The 20,431-nt window shown below is 41.3% G+C and overlaps 1 protein-coding gene across 1 annotated transcript in view; it reads left to right on the top strand.

The window, feature by feature from the left end:
• LOC143030919 (developmentally-regulated GTP-binding protein 2) overlaps window positions 1-8,794 on the top strand; it is a 56,584-nt gene extending 47,790 nt beyond the window's left edge. The window contains exon 8 of the mRNA XM_076194173.1: window positions 1,652-8,794. Within this exon, the coding sequence (XP_076050288.1) occupies window positions 1,652-1,741 (90 nt within the window). The 3' untranslated portion in view covers window positions 1,742-8,794. The remainder of the gene's footprint in view (window positions 1-1,651) is intronic.
• Window positions 8,795-20,431: the final 11,637 nt, after the last annotated feature.

The raw sequence follows: 20,431 nt of genomic DNA, 5'->3' as shown, positions 1-20,431 counted from the left end.
ACGTAAGTTGTTACTGTACAGATGCTCCTCTACTTACGTTCATTCGTTTTACGTTTTTTCGATTTTACGTTTGAACTGACTGTAAAAAAAAACATTGTAAAAAAAAAAAATATTTTTAGTGAATTTTTTAGTTTAGCGCGCTCTCCATAGTTCAAACGATACTTGCGCATGACGCTGCGTCCATTGTTTACATTGCACAAACGACAAACTGAACATGCCTTGCCTCCTCCTCCTCCCCCTCCCCCTCTCTCTCCCTCCTCCTCCACCATCTCAATTTATGTTGCTTGAATTTAATTTATTTGAAATTAATGTTATTATTTTACAATGTTATGCGTATAATTAATGATTTAGGGGTGTTTTGTAAGATACGGTAATAGAATTTACGGATGTATAGTACAGTAACAACTTACGTTCATTTTCAACTTACGTTCGGCTATTCAGAACGTAACTAAAACGTAAGTTGAGGAGCGTCTATACTATACATCCGTAAATTATATTACTGTATCTTACAAAACACCCCTAAATCATTAATTACACACATAACATTGTAAAATAATAACATTAATTTCAAATAAATTAAATTCAAGCAACATAAATTGAGATGGTGGAGGAGAAGGGGAGGAGGAGAAGGAGGAGGAGGCAAGGCACTTTCAGTCTGTCGTTTGTGCAGTGTAAACAATGGACGTAGCGTCATGCGTAAGTATCGTTTGAACTACGGAGAGCGCGCTAAACTAAAAAATTTACTCAATTTTTTTTACAGTCAGTTCAAACGTAAAATCGAAAAAACGTAAAACGAATGAACGTAAGTAGAGGAGCGTATGTACTCCTTTCCTGTATACAGGTACAATTAAGTAAATACTTGACTATGCGATGCAGTTTTGGTCTCCGTCCTACACAATGGACATCAATTCACTAGAATCAGTACAGAGAAGAATGACCAAAATGATACATGGACTCAGGAATTTGCCTTACAAAGAGAGGCTTAGGCACCTTAACTTACACTCTCTGGAAAGACGCAGAGTGCGGGGTGATCTAATGGAGGTGTTCAAGTGGATCAAAGTCTTTAACAAGGGTGATGCAAACAAGGTCATCATATTAAAACAACAGGGCAGGACTCGCAGTAATGGATTTAAACTGGACAAATGTAGATTTAAGAAGGAAATAGGCAAGAATGGGTTTACTAATAGGGTGGTCGACAAATGAAATAAGCGCTGAAACTATCAGTTGTTTTAAGAAACGATTAGACAACTTTATGGATGGGGATGACAGGTGGTGATGGATAAGGAGCTGCCTAGTGTAGGCCTTATGGTCTCTTGCAGTCTCCTTCATTCTTATGTTCTTACATAGTCCAGTGGTGAAAACCTTACAGCACTGCAAGCTCACACTCCAGCTCTGGTGGCCAAGGGGTTGGGTGTATGTGGAAGGTCACAGTATTACCCATAGGTAAAGGTATATATGAGCTCTGAGCTCTCATGTAGGAAAGTAATAACTGTTGATCATAAATCCAACCATCCAAGACTGCGGTGTATCACACTAAATGCAATACATATTGTTATTGTCCTATCATAAGCTTTTTATATGAAAATGTAGAAAAATCTAGATACCCAAGTACTGTGTGTAGTAATTAATGATTTATCTCCTTTTCTTACAGGGCACAAGTACGAAATTCAACCCACAGCGAGTAGGAATACACCATATTATGCATGATGAAGATGTCATACAGATTGTAACCAAAAAGTAATAAGGCATTCTAAACTATATTGATGTTAACATCACATTCATAGCTTTCATCCTATACTTTTTATATCATTTCATGATTAGAAATAAAGCCAGTTGGATTTCATTGGCAGGCTGGGCTCGTCATCTTCAATGTGAAATAAACCAGTTTGTTACATTATGATTATTATTGTTCTTATTGTTTCTATTGTTATTTTGTATAAACAAGTTCAAGTAAAGAATATTGATTTGTTTAAGTTAGAAATGGATTGGATCTAGATCAGGGTTTCTTAACTGGGGGTCCCCAGAACTCACATAGGCTATAGAGACTGATGGTTTGTAAGAACATAAGATCGTAACCACATGTGTAAGATTTTTTTTTTAAGACTATAAAGACTAAGAGGAGATTGCATGAAGGAGTAATTATGCCAATAGCACTGTATGGGTCAGAAACATGGAACATAAGAAAGAGAGGAAGAATTAAATGTGTTTGAGATGAAATGTCTGAGAAGTATAGTAGAGGTTACTAGGCTGGATGAGTGAGAATTGAGGAGGTGAGGAGGAGAATGGGGATGGAAAAGAAGTTGGGAAATAGGTTTGATGAAAGCGTATTGGAATGGTTTGGGCACATGGAAAGAATTATTGAAGAAAGATTAGTAAAAGAAGTGTGGAAGGCAGAGGTGGATGGAGTGAAAATGAGGGGGTGACCAAGGATGAGATGGATGTATGGGGAAAAGGGGCATTGAGAAAGAGGGGAATGTCTGTTGAGGAAGGACGGGAGAGGACAGAAGATAGGGGTGAGTGGAGAATGGTGTATGGATGATGCTGTGATGCATGGGAGTGGGTGGGGGATGGGGGATGAGGGAGTTATGTGTGGTGTGAATGATTTTGTGAAGCAGCCTGAAGGGCTCTTTTTGTGCATGGGGGGATGGAGAGGAGGGGTTGCTGATTAAGTAAAGCAGCTATGCTGTGGATGTGCTATGTTCTGCTGCATTGCTTCTGAACCAAGGCAGTTGGTGAGGTGCAGGGATGACTTGTCATCCAGGAGGAGCCAAGAAAAGAGGGAGGGAGTGGTTGTTGAATGGGAGTGGAGTGTGTGGGGATGAAAGGGGTGGGAGTGGGTTTATGCCTTTTGACTTTGGCTACCTCCCTTGTAAGGTGGAAAAAAGCCCATGGTATATGTACGTATGTACATACATGCCATCAGCATTTTCCCTCTTACAAGGGAGATAGCCAAAAAACAAAGGCGTAAAATCCACTCCAACCCATTCCATCCCCACATACTCCACTCCCATTCACCCCCCTCCCTCCCTAATCTTGGCTCCTTCTGGATGATGGGTCATCCCTGCATCTTGTCCACTGCCCTGGGTCAGAAGCAGTGTCACAAGACACAGCAGATCCACAGCAATGCCGCTTCATTTAATTGACGAACCCCCCCCTCCATCTCCTCATGCAGAGAAATATCATTCACACATACTCCCTTACCCCCTGCCCCCTCCCACTCCCTTCCATGCATCACCACATCATCCATACACAACCATTCTTCATTCACCCCTGTCTTCTGTCCTCTCCTGTCCTTCCTCTTCCTCTTCCCCAAAGCCCCTTTCACCCCATTCATCCATCTTATCCTAGGACGTCCCCTCATGCTCACTCCTTCAACTACTGCCTTCCACATTTCTTTTACTAATCTTTATTCACTCATTCTTTCCATGTGTCAAAACCATCCCAATACTCTTTCATCAACCCTCTCAACTCCCTTTCCACCTTCGCACTCCTCCTTACCTTCTCGTTTCTCACTCTATCCGGCCTAGTAATCCCTACCATACTTCTCAGACATTTCATTTCAAACACATTCCAACTCCTCTTTTTTGTTCCATGTTTCTGCCCCATACAGTGCTGTTGGTACAATCACCATTTCATACAATCTCCTCGTAGCATCCATTCCCAAATGTCTGTTTCTCATTACACTTTTTAATCCCTCAAGGCAACTACTTGCTTCACTCAATCTACATTCTGTATGTACGTGTGTGTGTGTATAAAGACTTAAGATGTGACATGAATCCTAGTAATACATCTCATCTAGGTTTGAAACTTAGAGGTAAGGTCTCCATAATATAAGACCTAAAGAGGACTGCAGAGGCAGAAAGGTTGAGAAACCCTGCTCTAGATTATTACTTGCCTGGTCTTGTGTGAACAAGGATCGTCTTTTAAGAAGGAACTGAGAACTGTTTTCCTTGTCTGCTAAAAACTGAGTTATAATCAACACTTCTAAAGAAAATGGAAGGAGATATTTTTATACCAGTAATTAGATTAATGACAATACTGGCTTGTTTGAGCTGTCACATAGAGTATGTGGTAGTTGTTTGAGTGATAGTTATTGTTCTTTGGTGGTTGTTTCCATTTCAAGTCTGGTAAGTTTGTTTAATACATGAGTAGTACAGAGTTGTCACATTCGGTTTTATTAGGTAGACGAATTGTAGGACTGATTGGCTTGATAAATTATTCTTGTCACATTACTTGAATCCTAATTGGTATTGGTAAGCTTTGTTGTGTGAATGACATATAAGAATATAACTGATCTGGTGAAGCTCAAGTATCATATCATTTAAGTAGATGAAATGATTAACGGTTCTTGAAAGTTGGAATAAAGATTGTCATTGTTTCATTCATATAAAGTGAATATTAACCCATTCAACTCCGATGACAAGATGTCTTGTCATTTGGTCAAATAAAACAAAAAATCATAAAACACCAAAATGTTTGATGAAACACCAGAAAAATATGACGTCAGTCCTCGCTTCGCTGCGAGCGAAGCGAGGATTGACGTCATATTTTTCTGGTGTTTCATCAAACATTTTGGTGTTTTATGATTTTTTGTTTTATTTGACCAAATGACAAGACATCTTGTCATCGGAGTTGAATGGGTTAATGGTGATATGTAGAATATAGTTTATTATATGATTTCACAATAGATTTTTTTCCTAACTAAAGGTGGACAATTGATTGTGATAATTTTCATGAGCTGATTTATTTTATTTTATTCTATTTATGTATTTATTAGTTTTTTATTAATATTTTTGTTTATATTATTATTATATATATATATATTTAATGTTTTCAAATGGTTTGGTTGGTGAATTGAGAGACTAGCAACTTTAGGAGGCAAAATGCTGTCCAGTATGTACCCATTTGAATGAGCCAGTTGGCTTTTTGATTTTTGGTGGGTTGGTATTAAAATGTTAGTGGGTGCATGCTTTGAAAAAATATTGATTTTGCCCTTGATGAAAATGCCAAAAGTCAGGGAAGCAGTTATGGTATCATCCATTATCTGGATGCGAAACTGCTGCCATAACAATAGTGAACATTGCCTCAAGTTTAATTTATTGGAAACCCACAGTCCTTAAGCATGTGGCAATGATCATAAGAACCTCCCATAAATCTCTCTGTGAAGAAACTTGGGTCTGGTGTCTGTTAGTGTGAGCCTGTTTCTATATTATCAGCTCTAGAGTAATAGAAGGAAGGGAGCAGCCACTCCTAATCAGAAAAGGTGGAAGAAATACAGTTAAAGTTTGTTGAGATTTTGGGCCTGGTTCAGTGACCACGTGTCATGCATGTCCAGATAGAGATTTGGATGTTGATGGGTTTTGAAGATGGGTAGCTGGGTGATTCTTTGATAATCATCTCACAGGACAGCTGTATGTTTATCCCATAGATCAAAATCCCACAAATCAAAATCTCATTGTCAATATCCCATTGTTCAAAATCCCACATATTTAAATATTCCAGGGTGTTGATAGTATGAATATACCCTATATTTATGTTAAAGTATACTTTCATTTGATAAATTTTTTATGAATATAGGCCTAGGTTAATTACATTTGATCTAGGGGGATTAGGTTAATTACACTAAGTAGTGCTTTGATCGAAATTTATTATTTCTGTTCAATTAACATTTCCTTTAATCATAATGAACAATGTTGTTATTAATCAGTGTCTAGTTGAGCCTAGCAATGAGATGATTTCGAGTGCAGTTCATCTACTCATGATGTTTAAAGAGACTTACAATGAATAAACAAATGCCACCCTAAAAGTGTATATAGATCCTTTCCTCCCAATCACAATTTTTTGTTTTCTTCTCTTATAAATCCTAGAGACAATCTAGAAAGAAATCCCAGACAGGAAAGAAAACTGAATAAGCAATTTGGCCTGCCGATGAATCATCATAGATGGAATCGATTAGTGGAAAAAAATAATAATAATGAGATAATAACAACACATTTCGGTATATCTTCCATTTTATTCTCAGTTCAGACAGGACAGAATATCACTCATTATCACATCAATTAGCTCAACAGGCATATATGGTGTGAAATGCCTCTCAAAAAATGATGTACATCTTTTTGTTCATTATCAAAGTCTTGACATAGATTTTTTAGACATTCTTGTAAATCCACAACTTTCTTCCAAACATGCTTCACTGGGCACTGTCCAAGGGCAATCAATACAGAGACAGAAGCATTGTCCATTTGAAACACATTTATGGTTCTCCAAAGTGAGGGGTGACGATGTCGACCATTTTGAAATACTTGGCAGTTCCAAGATTCACAGATGTTATTAGTATGGACACTACCAGTTAATGTTGCATGATTCACATTCCACAATTCTAATGAATATAACGGATTTATCCTCTTCAGTCGCATTATCCTATTTGGCGCACAAACACTTTTATATCCCCCATCAACATATGTAGCATCAAAATAAACTAGGAACTCCAGTGCATTATCCGGCACAACACCAAGGAGATACATGAGTCATTCCTTGACATTGGCCACAGGAAGGAATGCCGAACCGAAAAGAATTTCTATGAACAGATGGAACTCTTTATCCTCTCGGTACTTCTTGGCAAGTCCTAGTTGTTGTGCCTTTCTCCAAACCACTTGCATCAGATGAAAGAAATAGCACCTCAAGAGTAACATAAAGTGGGAGATAGTCGACGCTCTAGCAATCGTCAAGAAATAAGATTTGGGGAGAATTGAATAGTATGAATAACATTCTAGTACCGGACTTCAGGAAAGCCAATTTTGATAAGATAAGAGAGTATACAAGACATTTGATCACTTACGAGACCAACCTAGGGGGCTGTGACAGGATAAGATACATGGTCAATCCGGATGTCATTAGCCTGGTCAGGGGTTGGATCATGGAGGGTGTATGTATGCCTTGGGTCGGGTCACTTGTGGGCATAGGGTCAAGAGCCTGGTCAGTGATATAGATGGAATGTACAATAATCTAACAGATTTAGTTCTAAATGCACAAAATAAATCTATTCCCCTCAAGTCAATACAGAAGAATAGTAATATTCCCAAATGGATGACAGACAGGCTGAAACATGAGTTGTTTTAAGAAATGGTTAGACAACTTTATGAATGGGGATGACAGATGGTAGTGGACATTGAACTGTCTAGTGTAGGCCTTATGGTCTCTTGCAGTCTCTTTCATTTTTATATTCTTATATACCAAAAAATCTGGGGTGCATTTCTGTCAATGTGTTACTGATTTTAATTTCCTTAGAGCGGTCCATCAGTATAAAAGGATTCTTAGCACTCGGTGACCATTTATTTGATCTATTTATTAGTACATTTTATTGATTTATATATTTATTAGTTTATTATTTCATTTTGCATTGCATGGCTACCTCTCATGTAAGGGGGTATATGAATATTCATACATAGATATTCTTAACAGTTTCATCTTTGAAATGTATTTGGTTAATAGAAATAGATTTTATGGTCCTCTGTGATTGTCACACTCATTTGGGTATGTGATGTTAAAGTATTTGTTAAATATAAAGATATGAAAGAAGGACTGTTGTTGAAATCTACTTCTAAACTTAAAAATAACCTTCATATAACAAGACAATTGCTAAAAATGGATTATTTGTAGTGCAGATGAGTTATAGCTGCTAGCTGAGCATATTGCAATATTTGTGTGTAAAACATAAGACCTACAAACGGTATTTATGAACAATAAAGTTCTTGAACCTGTTATAATGTGTGAATCTGTGGTTTATTCTATTGTATTTTTGGAATGTAGGACAATGCTGTAAATTCAGTACATGTTATAACAGCCAGGTAGAAAGTATTGTAGTTATTGATTGAAAACAGGAAATTGATAGATTGCTGTTTACATAGTGGTGTTGGAGAGGGAGTTTAAAAATGAGGCTGCAGATAAAGGTGAAAGTTTATCAAGCCAATTGGTTATTGGTCAGGAACTTTACACCAAACTTACAAAAACTTTACAGCACTTTCACTCAGACTTGAAGTAGTACTACATACATATACCAAGGCTTTTTCCCCCTTACAAGGGAGGTAGTCAAAAAGGAAAAGGCATAAAATCATTCCTACCCATTCCATCCCTGAATACTCTCCACACCCCTCCACGCCTCCCTCTCATCTTAGCACCTCCTGGATGACGGGTCATCCCTGCACCTTGTCCACTGCCCTGGGTCAGAAGCAGTGTCGCCAGATACAGCACATCCACAGCAAGGCCGCTTCATTAAATCGGCGACCCCCCCTCTCCGTCCCCCCAATGCATAAAAGGAGAAGACGGGGAGAAATCCCTTCGGGCTGCGTCAAATTTTACTCACACATACTACCTCACCGCCCATTCCACCTCATGTATCACAACATCATCCTTAGTACTATCATGCTTTATTAACCCATTAAACTACGATGACAAGATTCTTGCCATTTGGTCAAATAAAACAAAAAATCATAAAACACCAAAATGTTTGATCAAACATTTTGGTGTTTTATGATTTTTTGTTTTATTTGACCAAATGGCAAGAATCTTGTCATCGGAGTTTAATGGGTTAACATTCACAAGGTAAACAAAATCAGGAGAAGTGCATTCAGTGCAGTAAGTTCAAAGTGTGATATAGCACATGTTTACTTGTGTGATCACAGACTTTTAACATTCAGCATAGTCCTCTGACCCACACAGCAAATCAATCATATTCTTGTACACATACTTTAATATGTTTTCTCTGGTTTTCCACAAACTAAAGAGCTTAATGTCATGGAGTTGAAATTCCAGGAACTTCATGTACTTGTTAACTTGTGCTGGTTCCATTTGCTTGCCTCACTATGCACAATCTTTGCCCCCCCCCAAAAAAAAAAAAAAAAAAATACTGATTTCAACAAATTCATACATACATATATCAAAGGTTTTCTCCCCCTTTTAAGGGGGGTAGCCAAAGTCAAAGGCATAAATCCACTCCTACCCATTTCATCCCCACACACTCCACTCCCATTCACCACCCTTCACTCTCATCTTGGCTACTCCTGGATGATGGGTCATCTTTGCATCTTGTCCACTGCCCTGGGTCACAAGCAATGTAGTATGACCCAGCACATCCACAGCAAGGCTGTTTCATTTAATTGGTGACCCCCCCTCTCCATCCCCTCATGCAGATAAAGAGAAGACTGGGAGAAAATCCTTTGGGCTGCGTCAACAAATTCACTTTCTTTTATTTTCACCCATGGACTTAATACTTGGTAGCTACATTATCATGCAAAATATATATATCCATGAGGGGACATCCTAGGATGAGATGGATGGATGGGGTGAAGGGGGCTTTGGGGAAGAGGGGAATGTCTGTTGAGGAAGGATGGGAGAGGACAGAAGACGGGTGAATGGAGAATGGTTGTATATGGATTATGTTATGATGCATGAGGTGGAATGGGTGGGGGGGATAGGGGCTGAGGTAGTATGTGTGAGCAAAATTTGATGCAACCTGAAGGGATTTCTCCCCGTCTTCTCCTTTTATGCATGGGGGGACAGAGAGGGCAGGTCGCCGATTTAATGAAGTGGCCTTGCCGTGGATGTGCTGTGCCTTGTGACACTGCCTCTGACCCAGGGCAGTGGACAAGGTGCAGGGATGACCCGTCATCCAGGAGGTGCTATGATAAGAGGGAGGGTGGAGGGGAGTGGAGTATATTTAGGGATGGAATGGGTGGGAATGATTTTATGCCTTTTCCTTTTTGGCTACCTCCCTTGTAAAGGGGAAAAAGCCTTGGTATATGTATGTATCAAGCTTTATGACTTTTTGATGGTACATGTAGAAGGAGGACCAAAATATGAAAGTAAGAAACATGTGCTTTTTATTGTGAGTGCTATAATTCCATAGTAGCTGTATTAGCATGCAAAGTATATGAAATGGCTTCTAGCCATACTTAATGAATTTTAAAGTCTGAAGGAGGGTTGTGTGGAGAAGGTAAGGAAAAAGGATGGAGGTGGAAACAAAATCTGGTTGGCCTTTAGAAAACCAAATGACAGTACACATTTACATACCATAGATTAAATTGGGCAATAAAGAATTATTCAACTGTCATGAACTGTGAGCTCACAATCCTCACTGTGGTTTTCACCTGTTAACTTTCATTCATTTTAGATAAAGGTTGATAAGTGTTCTCCAAGACATTTATACTAAGTTACTACTCATAGTTGTCTCAGGTTTCTCTTGCTGGAAACCCATGGCCTCAGGATAGCTGACAAAAGTCTCCAGGTTGTATAGATCTTTCAGAGAAGAATTGTTTTTCTATGTGAATTTGTGCTGGTTGAGGGTGCACTATGTATTCAGTCTTATGTTATCTAGGGCATCCGGTGTCTAGAGCGAAGGGGTGCATGGTTTTGTATAGTGTTTGGTCTTTTTTTTTTTTTTTTTAATTCAATACAGTAAACCTTTAATATAAGAAATTGTTAATGGGGAGTGGTAAAACTGAGGGTATGTCTTGCTGTCATATGTTACTGATACATATTTTATACATGAAAATACAATAATAAGAATAAAGTATAATGTACAATGTATTTTCATAGTACTGTACTGTACTGTCCTAACCACACCAGGAAGAGGAGCTGTAGTCTTGGGCCCACTCATTTGCAGACTGCATCACTGTTTGCAAACTTCCATTTTGTGTATCAAACTAAGTTCATTATAACAGTGGGTAGTTTGGAAGGAATATGACATTCAGTATATCTGAAATTTGCGATACAGCGGAGACTCAATACTTGAACTTAATTCATTCCAAATGGCTGTCTGAGTATCAAAAATTTTAATGTAAGTTTTTTTTAATAACTTTGATTTGTATTTACTGTAAGTGAAGGCTGGTTGTGGATGACATAGAAGAGGAAGGGAGAAGGGTGGGGAGGAGGATGGAGGTTATTTGTCAGAGAACGAGTCACCATTCATGAAAACATCTGGTAACTTGTCTCCTGGTGTGATTCCTGTGAACCCACTAGTGGAGGGCTGTGGCTCACTAACACTTGCACTCTCACTAGATTCCTTTTTCAACAAGAATCTGTCTAATGTGATCTGCCTTTGCCTTTTTTTCAAAATGTCTCTGAAATGCTGCATCAAAGTTTCATCAAACTGGTTTATGTTTCTGTGTACGGCAGCAATATCAGGGTGGTACCTCTCCAAAAAGTTTCCCAACTCTGTCCACTGCCACAAATATTTCTTGATCTCTGCAGTGGAGACTTTCCTTTCTGTTCCCCTCCTCCCCTGAAGACAGCTCCTCAGTTACCTCCTGCAGCTGTTCCTGGTGAAGTTGACACAGCTCGTCAGTGGTGAGGTCTTCAGAGTGTGCTTGCACCAGCTCCTCCACATCATCACTGTCCACCTCAGTGCCTATGGCCCTCCCCAGAGACACAATGTCCTCCACTACAGCAGACTCCTGGGTTGAAGGTTTGAATCCCTCAAAATCCTTGGCTGTCACACAGGTCAGGCATAGATTTTTTTCAGGCAGACTGCAAGGACATCACAGAAACTTGACCCCAGTTATCTATAAGCTTTAGGTGGTGGAGGATATTGAAGTGATTCTTCCAAAACTCCCTCAGAATGAGCTCTTGTTTCAGAAGCCACCTCAAAGCACCTCTCAAAAAGTGCTTTTGTGTACAGTTTCTTAAAGCTAGCGATGACATTCTGGTCCATGGGTTGGATCAGTGGCATGGTGTTGGGGTGGAGGAATATCACTTCAATGAATTTATAGCCCTTATCCAATTCTTCTTCCACACTTGGAGGGTGTGCAGGGGCATTGTTCATCAGCAGGAGGGCCTTAAGTGGTAGATTCTTCTCTATTAGGTATGTTTTCACTGCAGGTGCAAACACCTCCACAAACCACTCCATGAAAAACTGCCCGATTGTCCAGGCTTTCTTGTTTGCCCTCCATGTCACACTGAGTTTGCTCTTCTACACACAATTCTTCTTGAATGGCCTGGGGTTTTACAAATGGTACACCAGCAGCAGTTTAATTTTGCAGTTGCTGCTAGCATTGGCGTACAGAAGCACGGTTAGCTTGTCTTTCATGAGCTTGTGTTCTGGCAAACACTTCTCTTCCTTTGTTATATAGGTCCTGTATGGTAGTTTTTTCCAAAGCAGGCCTATCTCATCACAATTAAAGACCTGTTTCCTTATCCACAAATTTCTTAAATTCAGGGGCAAACTTCTCGGCAGCAACTTTTTCAGCACTTCTTGCCTCGCTGTGCTTCACAACAGAATAAATTCCAGTTTTCTCTTCTTGAAATTCCCAAACCACCTCTTACTAGCTTTAAAATCTTCACTGAAGTCAGAGGTAGTATTTCAAATAAAGTCTTTATGGAGCCACCTAGCCTTCGCACAAATTATGCCCTCTGACATAGAATCACCACACTATCAACAATTTTTTCATTTCTTCCTTTGCCACAGGTCACTTAAGTTGCTTTTTCACACCTATCATCACATGAGCTCCCTTAATGGCCTTGTTTTTCATTATTGTGGCTACTGTAGATTTTGCCATATAATACTCAGCTGCAAGATTGGTGATTCTTGCTCCTCTCATATTTATCGATAATCTCCTTTTTCCGTTCATTGGTCATCACTACAGTGGCTTATTTTCACTAGTAATAAGCCCCTTTGGTGCCATTGTAAGTTTCTAAATGAAAAAACACAGGTAGATTGCAGGAGAATGTTATTCTCATGACTGTGGTGGGGCAACTGGCAGTGGCGGGGAGGGAGAGGCCAGGAGCCTTTGTTTACAACCATGTGTGTGGATGTTCCAGTATCAGATATTTTTTTGAGTACCAAGTCAAACTTTTGCAGTTGTATATCAAAAAGTTCGACTTCCATGATGTTCGAGTATTGAGTTGTCACTGTAATAGGGTTTAGTATATTGAGGGTTTACTGTATTCACTAATCTGGTATTTATATGCTTTTGAAGGGTTGTATTTTGAAGGACAGTTTTCTTTTTCTTCATCTTATTCTTTCCTATAGGCTACAGCTGTAAAATGAGTGTGATGTATTTGAAGATTTGAGATATCTGGCATAAAACTAGATTCCTATAATTTTCATGTGTCCAGTGTCTAGTATTTTGGTTTCAGTATGTCAGTGGCTGATGGGTGTAGTTTTGGTACCACCTGTTATTGTTTGTAAGGCTTTGTTTTGAAGTAAAGGCTGGCCTCAAAAACTTGTGTTTTGCTGCTCCATTTTTCCACAAATTCATGCACATTAACATGACAGATTTTTATACACTCATTACTCCTGCCCATTAGAAATCCAGTTCATGTTGCAAGCCACAGCAAGTGAGGGAATCAGCAAGTCTTGGAAACTAGCAGGCAAAGACAAGTGTAAAAACATTTGGATCAAGAGAGATGCTACTGAGGATGAATGAACAGACATGGAAACTTGTAAAGGAAGCCAAAGACAAAATCAAAATGAGGATAAGAAAAAAAAATTCTCAATCAGGGACTGAAGAAATGGTGTCAAAAAAGAGCTCCCCCCCAAAAAAAGGAGGTGATGCAGCACAGGAAACAAAACATAAGAAAATTAAAATAGCCTTTTTTTTTCAACTTGAGTGGTTTGAGGTAAAGGTGGGACTTTGTCAGGGATGTGTTATGTCGCCCTGGCTATTCAATTTATACATGGATGGTGAGGTGTGAGAGATAAATGCAAGGGTAGTGGATCAGGGATTGGAGATGGTTAAAGAAAATGGAGAAAAGTGGGAAATAAGTCAGTTGTTGTTTGCTGACGACAGTGTGCTTGTAGCAGGATCAGAGAAGGGATTGAGGAAGTTAGTGACAGAGTTTGGGAAGGTGTGCGAAAGAAGGAGGTTGAAGATAAATGTGGGTAAAAGTAAGGTGATGAGATGTACAAGGGAAGAGAGTGGCAGCAGACTGGAAGTGAGTATTAAGGGAGAGAGACTGGAGGAAGCAGATAGTTTTAGATACTTGGGTGTGAATGTGGCAGGAAAGGGAGGAGTGGGGGGTGGAGGTAGTATGTAGATTGAGAGAAGCATGTAAATGCCTTGGGGGATAGAAAAGTATAGTGAGAAATAGATATTTGGGAATGGATACTAAGAGGAGATTGTATGAAGGAGTGATTGTGTTCACAACACTGTACGGGGCAGAAACATGGAAGAGAGGAGGAGTTTGAATGTGTTTGAGATGAGGTGCCTGAGAAGTATGATATAGGGTTACTAGGCTGGATAGAGTGAGAAATGAGATGAGGAAAACAGGGGTGGAAAAGGAGTTGGGAGATAGGGTTGATGAAAGAGTATTGGGGTGGTTTGGACACATGGATAGAATGAGTGATGAAAGATTAGTAAAAGAGATGTGGAACGCAGAGCTGGAAGGAGTGAACATGAGGGGTTGATATAGGATGAAATGGAAGGATGGGAAAAAAAGGGGCTTTGGGAAAGAGGGGAATGTCTGTTGAGAAGAACAAAATAGGGGTGAATGGAGAATGGTTGTGTATGGATAATGCTGTGATGCATGAGGGGGAGTGGGTGAGGGATGGGGGTTGAGGGAGTATGTATGAGAAATAAATTGATGTAGCCAGAAGGGATTTCTTCCCGTCTTCTCCTTTTCTGTATGAGGGGATGGATAATGCTGTGATGGATGCGGGGGAGTGGGTGAGGGATGGGGGTCGAGGGAGTTATGTATGAGAAATAAATTTATGTAGCCCGAAGGGATTTCTTCCCGTCTTCTCCTTTTCTGCATGAGGGGACGGAAAAGAGGGTCGCCGATTTAATGAAGCAGCCTTGCTGTGGATGTGCTGTGTCTTATGACACTGCTTCTGACCCAGAGCAGTGGACAAGATGCAGGGATGACCTGTCATCAGGAATAGCCAAGATAAGAGGGAGGGTAGAGGGGAGTGGAGTATGTTAGGGATGGAATGGGTGGGAATGGTTTCTATGCCTTTGTTTTTTAGCTACCTCCCTTGTAAGGGGAAAAAAGCCGTTGGTATAGGGTATATGTATGTACAATTTGAAGGTGAACAAACATTATTCAAGGATTAATGAAAGGAAGAAGTGGAAAATAAGATTAGGTTTATAAAGAAAATGTGAGCTGAGCTGCAAAAGCCAGAGATATGGCATAGGGGGAAATGGAAAAGGGAAGAACTAGTAGGACTAAGGAAACATGAACAAGCTAGACTATATAATAACTCAGAAGAAAAAATAATATTTGAAAAGGTTATCATCCATAATTGCAAAGATGAAGCCAAACTTGTATAGGTTCAACAATGATAAATTGAGACACAAGAAGACACTAAGAGGTGAAGCTAAGAAAAAACGCAAAGAAAACGGAGACTGAAAGCAAGGAGTTCTATTGGAGAGTAATCAACATGAGACTGATAAAATGGTACATCAGAATGGGTGAACCAAAGACAGAAAAAAAAAAAAAAAGATGGAGAAAGGAAGAAATTAAAAGTGGCCCATACTAACATCAACGGATTAATTTCAGGACTGAACAAACTTAATGATTACCTGTTAGAAGAAAAACCAGACATAATGGGAATTGTGGAGACTAAACTAAGGGGTGGAATACCACCCATCAATGTGGGACATGGACTATACAATAACTGGATTAAAAACAGAGACAAGAAACAGGGAGGAGGAATCATGTTCTTGGCCAAGAAAAACTTGAATGTGACAAAAATTGTGGAGGCCAAAGGTAATGTAGAACTGATCATGATAAAAGTCGATGACAAGGATATGAAAAATAGATATTTTGTGGGGACTTATGTGCCCCCAAAAATGAACGATTGGAAAGAGAACGAGCATATGAAAATGCTAGAAGATACAAGGCATTCATTAAATGAGATACTAATGGGTGGTAGTAACCTGGTAATTATGGGGGACTTTAACTGCAGAGTAATTTGTTGGGAAAACATGACAGTGAAAGGTGGAGAAGACTTGTGGGGTAATGTATTACTGGACATGACCATGGAATATACAATGACACAGTGGGTCAGTGAAAACACCAGATACAGAAATAATGATTAGCCGTCAAGACTAGATCTAATATTTACAACAGAACCTAAAATTGTGGATAAAATTGAACATAAGACACCAATTGGAAAGAGTGCCAATATACTTATTGAGACTGAACTAAAGGAAGAAATATACATATAGAGAAATGAAAAGCATGGGAAAGGAAGATTGATGTACAGCAAAACGGACTTTGGAAAACTAAAGAAATTCCTTCAGAATGCAATTTGGGAAAATTTTTACATGGAAGAGACAAAAGTGGAAGAGAAATGGGATATCTTAATGGAAAATTACAATGAAGGGGTGAATAGGCACGTACCAAGACAGAAGCTAGAGAGAGTGTACATTAAATGCTGGTTCAACAGAAGATGCAGTGAGGCAAAAGATAGAAGGGACAGAGCTTGGAAAAGATGGAGAAAATATAAAAAACCTGGAAAATGGCAAATATATATAAACTATAGAAATGAGTATGTGAAAGTGCAAAGAGAGGAAAAAAGGAACTATGTATGAAAAAGACGTTATAGATAAATGCAAAGAACAACCTAAGCTATTCTATTGATACGTGAATGGTAAACTTAAAAATAAACAGGATTTGGTGAAACTACGCCAAGAAAATATAAAATACATAGAAGATTTAGAAATGCCCGAAGTCATGAATAATCACTTCAAGTCTGTTTTCACTAGAGAGAAAGCACAATATTGGGACGAAGAAAATGAAGTGCGATCTCCCCCAATGAGCGAGATGATGATAACTCAAAAATAAATAATGGAACATCTATCAAACCTTGATGTCAGGAAATCACATGGCCCGGACGGAATTGCAAATTGGATTCTAAAAGAATGCAAAGAAGAACTAATGGATAAAATGCATAACATAATAAGTTGCTCACTTCAAGAAGGAAAAATACCAAAAGACTGGAAAAATGCTAACATTGTACCAACATCTAAAGGGGGAAACAAGGAAGAACCAACTAACTATCGACTGGTCTCACTAACAAACGCTATAGCCAAAATCTGTGAGAAAATCATCAAGAAAATAATATAATAAACCCAAGACAATTTGGGTTCAGACAAGGAAGATCATGTACCACAAACTTAAAATGTTTTTACTCAAGATTAATAGACATAGTGCAAGAAAGGAATGGATGGGCTGATTGTGCTTTCTTGGACTTACAAAAAACTTTCGACAAGGTACCACACAAAAAATTATTAAAAAAAAAAAGAAGAGAAAAAAAAAACTGGAACATATAGGAGGGATACATGTACGTGTATTTGTACTTGAACTTAGTACAGACTTTCATATAGGCTACTTGTTCTTTGAGCTTAAAATTTCAATCTTAATTGTACTTGTACATGAAAAATACCAAATTCATTCCAGTACAAACAAGTGCATTGTATTTAATAAAGAAATATATACTATTTATAGATTCTAGCAAACTTTGTGATGATACTAAAATACTTACAATAAGTGTTATGATGACTTACGAATCTGTGACTAGATTTTTTTATCATTTAAATTACTTACACTTGAGTACAATAACATGTACTTGACAACGAGGGCATACTTCAATTACAGTAGCACATTCATATGAATCATGTGCCTTGGAGTGTGTTGTATTGTGTACAATCGTAAGTTTTTATGATATTGCTCACAAAAGAAGCATAACCTCCAGCCTACTATGGTTGAATAAGTTCCTATTATCGGCTGAAAGAAACCTGCACAGCGAAGCTATAGCGATAATCCCATACCACACTACTGGTCATATGATCACTTCCCGAAGGTTGAGTGCGGTTTGGAATATTTCGCCATAATCATCAGAAATTTAAAATTCCCGGCTCTGTGCAGGCATGCGCATTGTCGACCCCACCTCCCCCTCCCTACCCCTCCCTTCTTAGCCGGCTCGCCCGAGTCCTCACTTCTAAGCGCGGAATCAGACCGAGCGGTCTCCCCGCTGCCGGCCTTTGTTTTCTGCCGGCGAGTCTGTTTCCTGCTTGTTATGCAACTGATAGTTTCAGCGCTTTCTGCATGGTTACCGGTTTGTCCCATTCTTCGACCACCCTATTAGTGAACCAGTTGTTGCCTTCTTAATTCTAATTGGTCCGGTTTGTGCCCATTGCTGCGAGTCTGGTGGTGCGGAAGGGGGGAGCCCCTGGGGGTCGTCTGGCCTCTCGGCGGCCCCATACCTCCTACGATAAATGGTCCTCTAACGCCTCACGGCTTGCCTCGTCAGGGCCTAGGCGTAGATTTCGACCTTAACCACTCGTAATGAGTCCACCCTACGTCTCCGGGGCGTCCGTGGTAAGAACCCGGGCCTCTCGGAGGACAGGGCGACGTGTCTTATGGTACGGAGGGTGGCGCCCCCGAGGGTCATCAGGCCTCTCGGCAGCCCCATACCTCCGACCATCATTGGTCCTTTAACGCCTCACGGCTTGCCTCGTCAGGCCCTAGGCGTAGACTTCGACCTTTTCAGCTCGGTAATGAGTCCCCCATACGTCTCCGGGGCGTCCGTGGTAAGGACCCGGGCCTCTCGGAGGACAAGGCGACGTGTCTTATGGTACGGAGGGTGGTGTCCCCGAGGGTCATCAGGTCTCTCGGCAGCCCCATACCTCCAACCATCAATGGTCCTCTAACGCCTCACGGCTTGCCTCAGGCCCTAGGCGTAGACTTCAACCTTTTCAGCTCGTAATGAGTCCCCCATACGTCTCCGGGGCGTCCGTGGTAAGAACCCGGGCCTCTCGGAGGACAGGGCGACGTGTCTTATGGTACGGAGGGTGGCGCCCCCGAGGGTCATCAGGACTCTCGGCAGCCCCATACCTCCAACCATCAATGGTCCTCTAACGCCTCACGGCTTGCCTCAGGCCCTAGGCGTAGACTTCAACCTTTTCAGCTCGTAATGAGTCCCCCATACGTCTCCGGGGCGTCCGTGGTAAGAACCCGGGCCTCTCGGAAGACAGGGGGACGTATCTTATGATACGGGGGGTGGCGCTCCTGAGGGTCATCAGGCCTCTCGGCAGCCCCATACCTCCGACCATCAATGGTCCTCTAACGCCTCACGGCTTGCTTCGTCAGACCCTAGGCGTGGACTTTGACCTCTTCCGTCGTCTCCGGGTCGCCCGTGGGTGGGCGGCCCAGGACTCTCGGGGGACGGGACGTGTCGGGTGGTGCGGAGGGTGGCGCCCCTGGGGGTCGGCGGGCCTCTCGGCGGCCCCCGTGCCCCCGACCGTCGTGGTCCTCTGGCACCTTTCGGCTTGCCTTTTCAGGCGGGTCCGTGAGCCCACCTTCCTCCCGGAGCCGCTCACATAGATCCAACAGGAAGTCCCACTCGAGAAAGAGTTCTATCTCTCTCAATAGGCCTAGGACGCTCAGCTCGTCCACACCCTCCACATCCCGGTCACGGCACCACCCTCCTTCCGTCCCTGATAGGCCCCGTCTTCGACTCTGCCCTATCTCGTTATCCGGCCTTTCAGGCCGCGCAGACCAGAGCACCCCCCCTCCCCCCATCCAGAGCAGCCTTCTAACGAACCTCCGGCTCTGGCCCCCTCTCCCACACTCCCTCCTGGTCCTTCCCTCCGCCCCTCCGCGCCGGCGGCGGGTATAGGACTGAAAGGCCCCTCTCATGAGGACCCCCCCCCCCCCAATCAGACGACCGTTGGGTTGGGGGACGGGGTGGAGGACCACCTCCGTTCATCTTTACCTTATCCTGGATATCGATGTTTCTGGGAGATTGCGGGACGCCAAGAAGACTGCCAACACTGCGGCGCGGTGGGGGCCAATACGCTGGTCCACTACTTGACTACCTGTACAGCGTCTGCATTTCTTCGAGCGGGTCCTGCCACTTCACCGGAGGGTCTAGTGAGGAGGCTGTTGGGCGCGATCAACCCATACCGGCTTCGGCGCCTAACGGAAGTATCACCTCCCAGATAATGCCCCCCATTTTATTCTTTTTCTTTTCGTGATGAATACACACTGAATATATAGCCTATGTACAACAAGCATATCCGCTCACCATGACTTTTTCTTTCTTTACAGCAAAGACGACTGGCCGTCCTTACCTGGGATCCCGGAAGGCATAGACTGAGACAAAACGACACATCAGACCGGGAGACAGAAGAGTACCGAAGAGATGGCTGCCAGCATATTTACCTTTAGTTTTGTAATACATTGTAAAAGTCCTTCAGACTTCTTAGGAAGTAGCGGGTTGTGACCCGCGCAAGTTTTTTTTTTTCTCTTCTTTTGTAAATACTTGCAATCAATAATAAAAAAAAAATATCCTCCTACCACGACGGACTCTTACGAGATCCACCCCTTCTCATGGTATGACCTTACATACATCCCCCTTGTGTAGCGGCGAGGGATGTTATTCAGCAAAGATGGGGTCTCGCCTAGTGGAAACGTTCTTCAGCACGGGGTC

The sequence above is a fragment of the Oratosquilla oratoria genome, chromosome 12 (genome assembly GCF_046742065.1).
Source record: "Oratosquilla oratoria isolate Oo_2021 chromosome 12, ASM4674206v1, whole genome shotgun sequence".
NCBI lineage: Eukaryota > Metazoa > Arthropoda > Malacostraca > Stomatopoda > Squillidae > Oratosquilla > Oratosquilla oratoria.
The sequence above is the reverse complement of the archived record's forward strand: the minus strand, read 5'-3'. Positions and strand labels throughout refer to the sequence as shown.